Source organism: Pundamilia nyererei, unplaced genomic scaffold (assembly GCF_000239375.1).
Source record: "Pundamilia nyererei isolate P.nyererei 1_Seehausen unplaced genomic scaffold, PunNye1.0 scaffold00046, whole genome shotgun sequence".
NCBI classification, from domain to species: Eukaryota; Metazoa; Chordata; class Actinopteri; order Cichliformes; family Cichlidae; genus Pundamilia; species Pundamilia nyererei.
Genome location: NW_005187447.1, coordinates 3,588,185 through 3,600,513, shown reverse-complemented (window position 1 = coordinate 3,600,513; position 12,329 = coordinate 3,588,185). Strand labels below are relative to the sequence as shown.

The window sequence follows — 12,329 nt, the reverse complement described above, 5'->3', positions numbered from 1 at the left end:
TTGGAGGAGAAAGTAAAGCAATAAAAAGAAGAACCACTGTGGAACGCCTTTTGGTTCAAAAACACTTGTGAGCACTTGTGACCCACAGTGAGCTTGTTAATGCCCCCTGAGGCCAGAGGGTGGAAGTTCATCCACTGCCTGATCTTTGCCCGACAAACCTAAGACGCAGCAATGAGCTGATAACACACAGAGAGATTTTACTCTCCGTGTGTTATCAGAAGTTTGTTTTATTTGTGAGCATCACAGGAAGAACATGGAAGCCCGGGTGAGACGTTCTGGATCACTCGATGGGAAAGTCTCTCTACAACACCAGAGCCTCCGGAGCTCATGATTAGCTTCTCGACAGCATCATCATTAATCAGTCTGTGTGCACCCAAATGACATGAAGTAAATACTGCCTGCGTTCCCCAGTGTTTGTGCTGCTTTGGGATTTGTTGATAAAACGCCCTTTTACTGTCACGTTCGTCACTCGGGGGATAAAAATGTTCAGTAAAGAGAGAGGTCTGTCACGTGTTTACATTCAGAGCACACATGAACTATTCTGATTTCTCTTTGGGTGTGTGTGTGTGCGTGTGTGTGTGTGTGCTTCTCAGGTGGTGGCGGACACCAACATCAGCGCCATCGTCTCACAGGTGGAAAGTCTGACCAGCAGCTCCATTCCCTTGGACAACACTGACACACACACAGCAGAGCCTGAGTGAGTACACACACACACACACACACACTCAGGAGTAATGACAGGAAGTACTGATCTGACCCAGAGTCTCTCCTCCCCCTCCTCGTCAGCGGTCCACGGCCTCGCAGCATCAGCCTAGAAAAAGGTTCAGAGGGGCTCGGCTTCAGCATCGTCGGTGGCTTCGGCAGTCCGCACGGAGCCCTGCCGATCTACGTGAAGACCGTCTTCAGCAAGGTCAGGACCCGTCTCTGTCTGATGATGTCACGTGCTGCGAGGCACTGGGAATGTAAACGTGCTGCGTGTCGGCTGATTTCAGGGCGCGGCAGCGGCGGACGGGCGTCTGAAACGAGGCGATCAGATCCTGGCGGTGAACGGAGAGAGTCTGCAGGGAGCGACGCACGAACAGGCCGTTGCCATCCTGAAAAAACAGAGAGGAACGGTCACGCTGGATGTCCTGTCATAACACACGACTGCTCACACACCTGCACACACACACGGAGCTCCTGCTGCGACGCACACGCTCAGACTCCTGGACAACAACTCTGATAGTCACTCTGAACCCCAACACGCAAAAAATTGACAAAAGAAACGGTGTCAGACACACACACACGCGCGCACTTCCTGTGCACGGGTTGGTGGGTTTTGGCCTTCTTTACATGTTAAACAGAGCTTCTCAACCTCTGGGTCAGGGCGCCACATTGGGTCTCAGCTGTGTTCGTGCTTGCTGTTTGGATCTAAAGTAAACTTCCCGCGCTGTAGTTTTCACGCTGTAATATTTAATCCTTAAACAGGCATGCCCACGCTTTCTAAAATACCACAAATCAAAGAGCTCCTAAACAGATAATAAAGTGTAGTTACCTTGCTCTTGTCCACCCTCTTGGACTGCAGTTGGTGGTCCTTCCAGATGCGCCTTCGGGAGCAGTAACTCATCTTTGAAGCGCTGCTGGTGAGTTATTTTGCATCTGCAGAATCAGCGGTCACAAACCTGCTCACAGAATAATGGCTGTGAGCAGCGTAACAGCTCGATCCAAAATACCGCCAGATCAATGTTCTGTCCTCCCCCTTTCATCTTTACTACAATAACGAGCAGGTCGGTCTGACACCACCCAGCTCAAGCTGTCCTCGACTGTGCAGCAACATGAGTGGCTCATTTGTTTCTCACTGGGTGCTGATTGGCTGATTTTGCAGTTAAAGCAGTTTTCCAGAACCGGGACGACCATCACCAAGGATGTGTAAGTGGAGTCTGCCCAAGGGTAGCTGAACCTGGTCAGCCTGCCTAGTTCGAGAGAATGAGAACGAGAAGGAATTTATTGATCGCTAATAAACTGATCTCGCACCACGTTGTTCTCAGGTAGAGATAAAAACGAGTCAGCTGATATCCTGTAGCATCAATTCTGTCCTGTAATCGTGGAACCGACCCAACCCAACTATAAAATCTGATGTCATAACCCAGAACCAGGTTGAGAAGCTCTGCTGTTATTTATCCTTTGATCGAGACAACGCTCCGTACTGACGGAGGCATGGCCAAATCAGCCTGCACTAACTGATACTAACTGAGACACGGACTGATGGGAAACCTTTCACGAATGGAACCAGAGGAACAAAAAGGGAAAGATGTGGCTGATGTTAGCCTAGCATCTCTTCTGTGGTCCACTGTTAGCCGTGTAGTAGCCGTTATTGTAAAAGTGAAGACCGATGTGGAGCGTAACGCCGCTGACTGTCAGCTTCCCTTTTTTTTTTTTTTTTCTGCCATCACAACCAGCCAAACATGAAAGAAACAGCTGCTAGCCTTTAGTTTCATCCTCATATTGGCTCTATACCTGTGATTTTCCACTCCAAACCTTTTTTTCATTTTTAAGAACTTTCATTTGGGTCTAAAAGCACTTTTTCACCGCAGGAACTCAAACAATGCACAATCTGGAGCAAACATTTACAAGAGCAGGCTCCAGTGGTCCTTTCAGACTTTAACCAATCAGCATGCAAGGAAGCCGAGCCAGAAAGCACAATGTTTCCCTAAACCTAATCAAACTGTAGCTGGACATATATTTTAAAATAACTAACTGTAAACACCAAGACTGAAAATAATTCCACTTCCTGTTTGATGGTTTCATCCACGACAACCTGCAGCTCATGTTGCTATGTTTGGACTGCAACATAAACAACACATAGTTATGTGACTGGCCAGTTCAAATATTTGAGCTTCATTAATAAGATCTTTAAAGAACTTCACTTTTAGTTTTATAGCTCAAAGGTGTGCAACAGACAGATGGGAAACTCTAAGGGGGTGGGGGTGTCTCCTGGCAGTTAGACCCTGGTTCCTGCTGTGGAAAAGGTTCATGTTTAGATCTGAAAATTACAGTCATCGTTGGGTTTTAATTACTGTTTTGTTATTTTGCCAAGTATTGCGCAAGAAAAGTGGCCAAAAAAATATAAACCTGTAAGAGCTGAAATCTGTAAACTTGTTTCCACATAAATCGTAGAAGATGGGAAGAGACTAATAACACAAAGTTTGTCTAGAAATGAGGAAACTGTTTCTTGCCAACATCGCCATCTAATAGAAAATGTTGTGTCCTAAAAACCTGCAAACTGTTCACTCAAAATCTGGAAAATGAAAACAGTGGGCGTGAAGCTCATTGAAATATCCCTTCATAACAGAGGTATATTTATTTTTGATTCCTTTTTATTTATTCGAGTGCTTCCACTGTATTTCTGTTGTTTAGCCAAACATGTTAAACGGTGCCATCATTTGATGCCATCACATATCCTCTGTTTCCACGTATGCTGACTGCTGAACAGAGCACACACAAGCATACCGATGTCAAACTCCCGCTTTCTTCCACTGAGTTCATGCAACACTTTATAGAACATGCAAACATGTCTGTCTCCATGGAGACTCTCAGGACTTGGTGGGTATGGAGACTCCTGTCGCCCCTGGCAACAGATACAGTGTCTTCCACATTGTAGTTGAAGGAGATGTGAATAAAAGCATCGGGCCGACATTCAGTGAAATCCTTGCGTTCTCCGTCATGTTCTTTTCTTTGCTGCGGTCAGTCATAGCCGCAATCTGCTACTGATCTCTGCAGTGATGAGGAGGTGTCAACTAGCGACCACAAGCAACCTCCTGCAACCGGTGGTTACCGTGGCGTTCCTGACCGGTCTTTAGGCCTTGCGTTCTGAACCCTCTCACCTCTGAGCATAAGCACAGAATATCGGCTGGTTTCACTCAGGTGTGCATAAAAGTCCACACTGAGCAGCTTTTTTTCTGGTTTCTTCTCCATGAGGAGTCTGTCCTGTGTTACCAGCTCTGTAAAACAGCAGAAGCTAACTTGAGAAAATGTGGAAACTGGACAAGAGCTTTCCCCAGAGCTGCCACAGGCCTTCAAATTCAGGTCTGCTGGTGGTAGATAACTGCAGCTATCTGCAAGTTGCAAATCTGCAAGTTGCAAATTGCAACCAATAAACTTCTAATATTAATTCTCATCCAGCATCCAGATCTTCTCATTCAACAAATATGAGTAGAGCTCTCAGTTTAATCCCTTTCATTAAATACCCAGTATTTATGAGCAGCTGTCCTGAAGTGCTAAGAAACTCAGTTTGTTTTAGACTGAGAACACGACGATCCAACTGAATGTCAGCATTTTGCTTTGAATGGTTTCCTACTGTGCAGGTAGCAGTTTGTGGCTGCGCATCTTCGTCTGACTCAAGTGTTTAGCAGCAGCTGAGCACCGGCCTCAGCAGCATCCTGTACTTTATACATATCAATCAAATGCAAAATACTTTATGTTCAACTTTTACTTTGTCATAATTATTGTCTTAATTTTTTGGTACTTCATATGCAAATGCCAGAGTAGATGAAATCTAATTTATTTTTGATCTTGTTGAGAATTAACAATGTATTTTTGTTGCTGTTGTGTTGTTATGAGCACTAATATGTCCGAATATCAGAAATCAGAGTGGAAACCTGCAGCTTTGGTCTGCTAGCGCTTCCTTGTTATTCTGCATCATTTCTTAATCATGTTCTCAGAAGTTGTTGAGAAAATTTGTTTGATTTCAAATAAATAATAGATAATAGATCCAAACTGACTTTGAAGGACTGTTTTACTGTATGATTCTCAGTTCAAAATGATCTGTAGCCAATCAGAAGAAAGCGTTGTTTTTTGTTTTTTACTGCTGGCAGGTCAGCAGTCGAGATTTATTTCATGGAGCTGAAATATTGGTAATGACTCAGAGACCAACCAGAAGTTTGAAACTGAATGAGGTTTGTACTAGTATGTACAATATACTTGTTTTTCATTAGCTGTTCACTAGCCATTCGTTACTGAGTCTACTCAGTACAATTCATTTTATCTCAGGCTAGTTTTTTCAGGCTGGTTTTGCTCATTTCAGTTTACCTTTTGGTTTTTGAATTGTTTCGTTTTCAAAGCCACTTTCAGTAACTGGGGATCAGGTGCCTGGTCCACATTGGACCTGGCCAGGCCCAAATGTGGTGGCACATGGCAGTTGGGCCATAGTCCCATCACTTAAGGACTGACCACCAGTCTGTTACCAGTGAGGTAACAGTCTGCTGTGGTGAAGAGAGAGCTGAGCTGGGAAGCATCAATTTACCAGTCAATCGATCTTCATAATCTTATCTATGGTCATGAGTTCAAAGTAGTGACAAAATTAAATTAGATCACAGAAATTACCAGCAGAAATATGGAAGTATTTGTTTGAACACAACACAATACACAACATTTTTACAGGAATCCTCAGTGTCATTAAAGAAAACACCACACCCTCAGCATCAGGCTGTACAACTCTTTATTTCTGCTGTGACGTTTTAATATGGTGACTGACTCACTGCTGCCTCTGCTGGACATTAGCTGAACTGCAGGTGACTTTTATTAATTTCATTCAACCCCCCACCGCCCAAAGCTGGATTCTGCTGTTGTTAGTCTCTTCAGTGTTTACTGTCGTGTTGAATGATTAATCAGAGACCCGACACAGCAGTTTGTTAGAAAACATAACTTATTAATGAGCACAGAGTCAGCACAGTCGATGAACCTTTAACAAACACAGCAGCTGATGCGTTACTCTGAGTACAGATCATTGATATTAATTCCACACATTCAATTATTCACAATCAGGAGGAAAAATAAAGCCAATCATACAGTAAGTGTAAATAAATTCCTTCGCCCTGGTGAACTCCTCACACCTTAAAACACAAAACAAATAATTACAATTTGCACAAAAAAAGAATTTTGTGTCTCTCCAGACTCCATGTTGAGACAGCCAATAGACTCTCTGCAGGGCAGTCACATGGAGGTTGTCTTGCCATTGATGTCGGCTGCCAGGTTGTTGAAGGCGTTTGGTGCATCTTTGCTCCTGATGGACAAACGACAGATTCAGTGAAGAGTGCATCTAAAGCTTCTCAGTTTATTAGCAGTAGCTGTGAATGTGGTTGGACTCCAGCGTTAGGATACCTGAGCTGGGAACTATTGTTTTTACTCAGTTACTCATATTTGATAGTAATGTACCTCAATTTGGAAGAACGATTTGTGCCTTCACCATGTGACTTTTTATTTTCATCTTTCTGACCACGGCACGGAGTGAGGACTTGGCAGGCTGTGGTATAAAGCACTGTGAAGGAATCACAGGAGCTGGAGGTGTGCTGGAAGTGTACTGGAGGCGTGTGTTTCTGGTTTTTGTGTTGAAGTTAACCACAGAGGGCGCTGATGGTGACTCTGACACTGACTGTGGGGCTGTGTTTGAGCACTGAGTGTGTTTAAGGGAAGAAGCTTCGGCCCTCGGGTTGTTTTGATGGAGGTTTTTGTGTTTCTACCTGAAGGCGTCCAGATTAGTCTCGTAGGTGTTTTCGTTCCCTGACTCGGTGCTCTTCCTCCTGGTGCAGAACAAAAACGAGAAGTAGAATAAACGGTCGTGTTCACAATCAGAGTTTTATGTCTCAAGGATCTTTGGTGTTACAGAAGCATCTTCAGCGTTTCCTGTCTTGTTCCTACCTGATGGAGCTGAGGCGCATATCATACAGGTTGCTGCTGATAATGTCACGTTCTCTCACATCTTCAATGCTTGTCCTGCTGCGCAGACACAGAACAATCACAGAATGTAACGTTTCTGCACTGAAACATTCAAACGGTCCTTCGGCGGTATTTGGCCAACTGACCTGCTGGGGTTTTCACACCACGCCTTCTTCGCCAGGATGACGACGAAGGCGAGGAACAGGAAGCCGCAGACGGCAATTATGCCGGTCAGCCACTGAGGCAGTGCCCGCTCGTTGGTGTTAGTGGGCTCTGCAAAGCAAATGCACAGAGGGGTCAAAGGTCAGAGAAAAGATGAAGCTCTGATGGTTTTGAACTTTTCCAGCACAGAAAATATCGTGTCGACTTCCAGACGCGAGCTAAACCTTCGCCTACAATCCTCACTTTTTCAAACTGGTTCCGCTTCACTGTCATTAGAGTGAATTAAAAGCACTTTTTTAATCCACGAAACGTTGTTATTTAAGCCAGACTTTTAGTAGATTTGTCAGAAGTGTAAATAAACCTGTCATTTCTTTCACAGGCACAGATCTCAGTCCCACAGAGCACCTTTGGGATTTGTTGAAACGGGAGATTCTTACCATGGATGCAGCAGCTGTGCAACAATGTCATGATGATGTCACATCAACATGTACCAAAGTCTCTGAGGATTGCTTCCAGCAGCTTGTTGAATCTACTAATCAGGTGTACCGAATAGAGTGTCTGTCAGAGGATTTTTGCTTTTAAAGGTTTTATTATTCATATAATAATCAGCTAAGAGTGTTTATATTTCTGTCTTGTACTCAAACAGCTGCATATTCTTGTACTCAAACAGCTGCATATTCTTGTACTCAAACAGCTGCATATTTTAACTGCTGGCTCTCTGCTCTATAACGGAAACTGTTTGCCTTCTTATTAAATGTCAGGAGCAGGAAACCGCCACCCAAGAGTAAGAAACGACCTTGTGGAGGATACAAAGTTCTTGAGAAATCACACCTGCTTGCTTGACAAGATAAGCATGATATTTCCTTTTTTGTATGCTTCCTGCCGTGTATAAATAAAGGCAGACTGCAACAGGGAAGTGTGTGAGTCTCCCCCTGAGTCTCTCACCCGTGCACGTTAAACTGCTGAAGTGTCTGAGTGTTATTTCATTACATCTGAGTGCTTGATAAAAGAATCTCTAACAGTGTCCGATGAGCTTGTATACTCTGGGTACGTGAAGTGATTATTTAATGGTGTGATTGGTGAAGCTGTCAGATAATTAACACTGTTAAGCTTTTATAGCTTGACCCTTACACAGTCATTAACAGCTGATATGTCCTTGTTTGTTTCCTAGTTTGTGTCCTTGTTTGTTTCCTAGTTTGTGTCCTTGGTTGTTTCCTTGTTTGTTATCAGTTTTTAAACATGATATTAGCAGAACATTCAAAAATCGCCTTTGTGTTGGATGATATTGCGATCGGGGTAGATTGGAGATTAATTTAAAGCTTTGAATGAAGCACAGCGACAAACACACACACGATATTAATAAAACATCAGACCTTTGAGTTTATGGTGTGAGAATACATTTTATAACCATAAAAGCTGCATCCTTATCTTTCTTTATCTTCATCAACATTTCCTTTTAAACTCACTAAAATTAAGCTGATAATAGCTAAATAGACGTGCAGGTTCACAACAAACCAGCGTTTCTGTTCAACATGCGACCAATCAGGAAAGCTTCTAATGTGAATCACTGATGAACTGAGTGTTTCAGGGAAAACGAGACATTCCCAACAGCAAATGGGGAATTCTTCAGTTTTCTGACAACACATTTTTAGAGAAGGTTCGTACCTGTCTGAGCAGTGACCGTTCCGACGGCGAGCAGTAAACAGGAAGTCAGTGTGCAGAGCGTCCCCATGGCTGAGTCTGTGAGGGAAACCGGAGCTGCTGCAGTCGAGTTAAAGACGGAGTGAGGACAAGGATCTGGGAGCAGCAGCTCCCTGCAGGCCTGTCAATGTTTAACCCTCAACACAGACGAGCTTTTATGAAGACAGCCCATCACCTGTCTTCAACGTCATGCTGGAACAATCCACGGCCTTCATTCATAGGTGATTAATAAACAGGAACCAGCAGTTTAACTTTGACCCGAGGGAGCGTAGTGTCTCATTCACAGCCACAGACACGCGTTCATATTTCAGCCTCTAAAACAGTAACACATTGACTGCTTACTCCAAACAGCACGCTCATAATAACATTATTGCAAGTTCATGAAGCAAAAATCACCTTGAGAAACTTCAAACTGCTCGAAATATTCATTGTTTTACAGTCACATAACCTGCTGCTGACTGAGCAGTCAAAGTACAAACAGCACACCAGTCAAGGCCCCTCGGCAGGCTTCCAAAAGTTAACCAATCGGTAGAAAGTGGACTTCTAGAAAGGAGGACCCTAAAGTGATGGGAGCGGCCTGTATCAGATAAACAAAGATTATTTTGAATTGTGACTCATGCACAGCTGCTCTACCGTGGAATAAAAATAAAGAGCAGTAAAGATATTTTCTCTGTATGCATTAGTTTACAGCTTTGTGTACCAAGATAATAATGATGACAGTGGTTGTGTCTGATTTGGATTCTTTAGAAAGAAGCAGGAAGTTTCTGGTCTCTTACGAGGAAACTGTACAAGGAGTTAAACCAGAAAGAACCAAACTGAATTATCAAATAATCAATATTTGCATATTTTAAATGAAAATCCTTCAGAAAAGTTGAATTTTTATATGAAACTGTCAGTCCTGCTGCAGACGGCTCAGCATCACAAAAACATGAAGCTTTTAAATCTTCAATGTGTAAAGAAAGGATTCACTCACTGTGTTTTCAACACTATAATCAGCTTCAGAGAAACTGAATGTTTGCAGTAATTCACAGGAGAACAAGCGTGTGCTTTACTGATTACATGTTTATTAAATATAATGATCAAATATTGGTAAATAACATTTTTTCCCCTCCTTGAACGGCCAGTGAAGGTCCGGGAGCCGTGACTTGGGCCCTGCTGTCCTACAGCATGACGCATGCAGAGGAGGGTTTGGCTTTGAACATGCCCACGAGGTTTAGGTTTAACTGGGTGGGGTTAAAGTCCTGCAGGTTGGATACGGAGGTCTGCGGTCCTTCCCGGTCCTTCTCCCTAGAGGTGACCCGGTACTGGGCCCTGAAACTCCTCACAGGGTTGTAGTCGGGCCCGATGTGGTCTGGACACCGAAACAGCTCTCTGATGATGGCGCCCTGCCGGGTTATGGCCACAAAGCCGTCCCTGAAGGTCACCATTCGGACAACGGGGGAGTAGACGTACTGAACGAAGAGCAGGTTTCCTGACGGGAGAAATGAATAAAGCTCAGTGGCTGGAATGATAGAACTGTTTATAAAATCCCAAAGGCCAAACTGTTGGAGAATCTTTTGTTTGCAGCTGACTGAACTCTAGAGAGTTGCAACCAGGACGGCTCAGACCTGGGAGTGGTCCAGGTGCAAAACTGCTGGTGCACGCTTCAGTGCTTGTCTGTATCCCAGATTTTTGCCTTTTTTAGCCCTAAAATCTCTAACTCTGCAGCCGAACACAAACATGCATACCTGATGCAACGTCCCAGACTTTGATGGTTCGGTCCTGAGACCCGGTGAAGACGAAGCGGTCGGTTTCAGAGAACGCAGCAGAGAGGACGCCCTCAAAGAGAAAGCCCTAAAAATGAGACGACAGAAGAAGAGACGGACCAAAGGCCCGACAGTGACATCGGCACAAGTCATCCATGCTCATACTCGCAAAGCGTTCCTTTGACCTCTCACCTTGTACTCCATGGTGTGGTCCAGGGCCAGCGGGTTCAGGGCCCACAGCCTCTGCACAGTGTCCTCGGAGCCCACCAGAGCATGAGCCCCCCGGTTACTGACCGTCACACAGGTCACTCCGCTGCGGTGAGGCTCCAAGTCGGAGACGTCGCCACCCCTGCTGAAGTCCCACAGCTTCACCTCCCCACAGCTCGTGCCATACAGCAGCCTGCGGTCGGGAAGCAGGGCCATGGCGGACAGCGGGGCGTGGAGAAGGGGCAGTGCAAACTTCTCCAGAGGCCCCTCCACCGTGGGAAAGTTGTCCCTGGAAGTGATCTCGAACAGGCACACCGAGTCCTCGTAGGCCACCGCCAGGTGCTTCTCCTTGGTGCCGGCGGTGAGGCAGAGGACCCTGCACAGGCTCTCCGGGGGGGGGATGCAAAGCGTCTCCTGAGGCAGGGCTAACGGGTAGATGAGCACGGTGCCACTCGTCAGGCCGCAGAGGAGGAGACGTTTGTTCTGAGCCAACTCCAGACAGGACACCTCGGAGGAGACGGGCAAACGCTCGCACACAGAACCTGCAGGGGGAACCAGCATAGACCTCAGGGGGCGTGACATCATTCTAATGTTTATTCTAATGTTTTCTAATGTTCTGTAAGTAGCCGCCACCTTTCACCTCTGACCTGTGTGGCTGTTCCAGCTCATGACCTCGGTATGGCTCTGCTGGTGGACATAGAAAACCTGATCGCCGTCTTTGGTGAGGGCAATGTGGGCGGAGTCTGCAGGAATGCGGATGGCAGGTTTGGTGCTGGCGTCGTACTTCAGGTTCCACAGCAGGATGGAAGAGGTGGCCGTCGAGGCCGAAACCACAAAGTCATTAAAGAGAAGCACACAGGTGACAGGGGCGTCCGCCCCACACAGAGAGTCCAACAGCGCCCCCGTGGTCACCGACCACACCTGTGAGAGAATAACAGTCCTTTCAGAATAAAATGAGCTGTAATTACAGAGAGACACTCTGTGGCTTCAGTCATCTTTATAAAATGCCCAATGTCTTCAGTGTTTTGAACTGAGTGAATCGGATCGTGCTTCCTGCTGGTTTCTTACTCGTACAAGTTGGTCTGCAGCTCCAGACACGAGCCGCCTGCCGTCTGAGGAGACACAGGCGGATAAAATGTCATCGTCGTGCTGGAGGTCAAGGAATCGGTCCAGAGAGTCGCCGAGGATGCTGAAGAGGCTCAGAGTGCATTCGCTGGCTGCGGACGACACAAAGAGTCAGGATGCTTCTGTGCAGGTCCGAAGCACAGCGCTCAGCGCTCAGGCCTACCTGCTAACAGGGTTTTTTCATCTTCAGTGACTGAGAAGAAGGAAGGAAGCAGAGGAAACTCGCCAACAGTCTGTTTGCCTGTCCTGGAAATCTGCACGATAAAACGGCATCATCGTCGTCATTGTGGAAAGTAAAAGGAAAAAAAAGCTTTTTAGAGTGAATTCAGCTGCAGACCTGAGAGCGCCACTCAAAATATTTTAAATTCTTACACCACATTTACCTAAGCTGTACAAACACAACCTTTTTAATTGTGATATATTAAATTTACATTTCCTTTTTATATTATGTATTTTATTGGATAACTATAATTATTGTGGCTTGTTTAATTGCATTTTCAGAAATGTATTAATATAGTCACATATTTATAGGCGTACATTTTTAAACCCTTAAAAATCGTATAATTTTTGATCATTAATCTTGATTTTTAATGTTTTAATTTCATACTATTATAATTATTTCAGGTGTGTGTGTGTGTGTGTGTGTGTGTGTGTGTGTGTGTGTGAGTGAGAGAGAGACACACACACCTGGTGGAG

The 12,329-nt window shown here is 45.1% G+C and overlaps 2 protein-coding genes and 1 long non-coding RNA gene across 3 annotated transcripts in view; 1 reads left to right on the top strand and 2 right to left on the bottom strand.

Annotated features, from left to right (window-relative positions):
- The window catches only part of patj (PATJ crumbs cell polarity complex component), an 83,506-nt gene extending 78,756 nt beyond the window's left edge, over positions 1–4,750 (top strand). The window contains exons 45-47 of the mRNA XM_005732414.1: positions 594–697; positions 787–910; positions 993–4,750. Coding sequence (XP_005732471.1) covers positions 594–697; positions 787–910; positions 993–1,139 — 375 coding nt within the window. The 3' untranslated portion in view covers positions 1,140–4,750. The remainder of the gene's footprint in view (positions 1–593; positions 698–786; positions 911–992) is intronic.
- Positions 4,751–5,922: 1,172 nt separating this feature from the next.
- Positions 5,923–6,747, bottom strand: LOC102205059 (uncharacterized). Its single transcript, XR_311708.1, has 3 exons — positions 6,676–6,747; positions 6,498–6,557; positions 5,923–6,040 (listed from the first exon to the last, which is right to left on the bottom strand). It is a non-coding gene; the product is annotated as an uncharacterized LOC102205059 (long non-coding RNA).
- Positions 6,748–9,648: 2,901 nt separating this feature from the next.
- Positions 9,649–12,329, bottom strand: part of nwd1 (NACHT and WD repeat domain containing 1) — a 13,258-nt gene continuing 10,577 nt past the window's right edge. Inside the window, exons 13-18 of the mRNA XM_013910624.1 lie at positions 11,797–11,879; positions 11,577–11,725; positions 11,156–11,429; positions 10,494–11,050; positions 10,284–10,389; positions 9,649–10,027 (exon numbers count right to left, since the gene is read on the bottom strand). Of these exons, the coding sequence (XP_013766078.1) occupies positions 9,717–10,027; positions 10,284–10,389; positions 10,494–11,050; positions 11,156–11,429; positions 11,577–11,725; positions 11,797–11,879 (1,480 nt within the window). The 3' untranslated portion in view covers positions 9,649–9,716. The remainder of the gene's footprint in view (positions 10,028–10,283; positions 10,390–10,493; positions 11,051–11,155; positions 11,430–11,576; positions 11,726–11,796; positions 11,880–12,329) is intronic.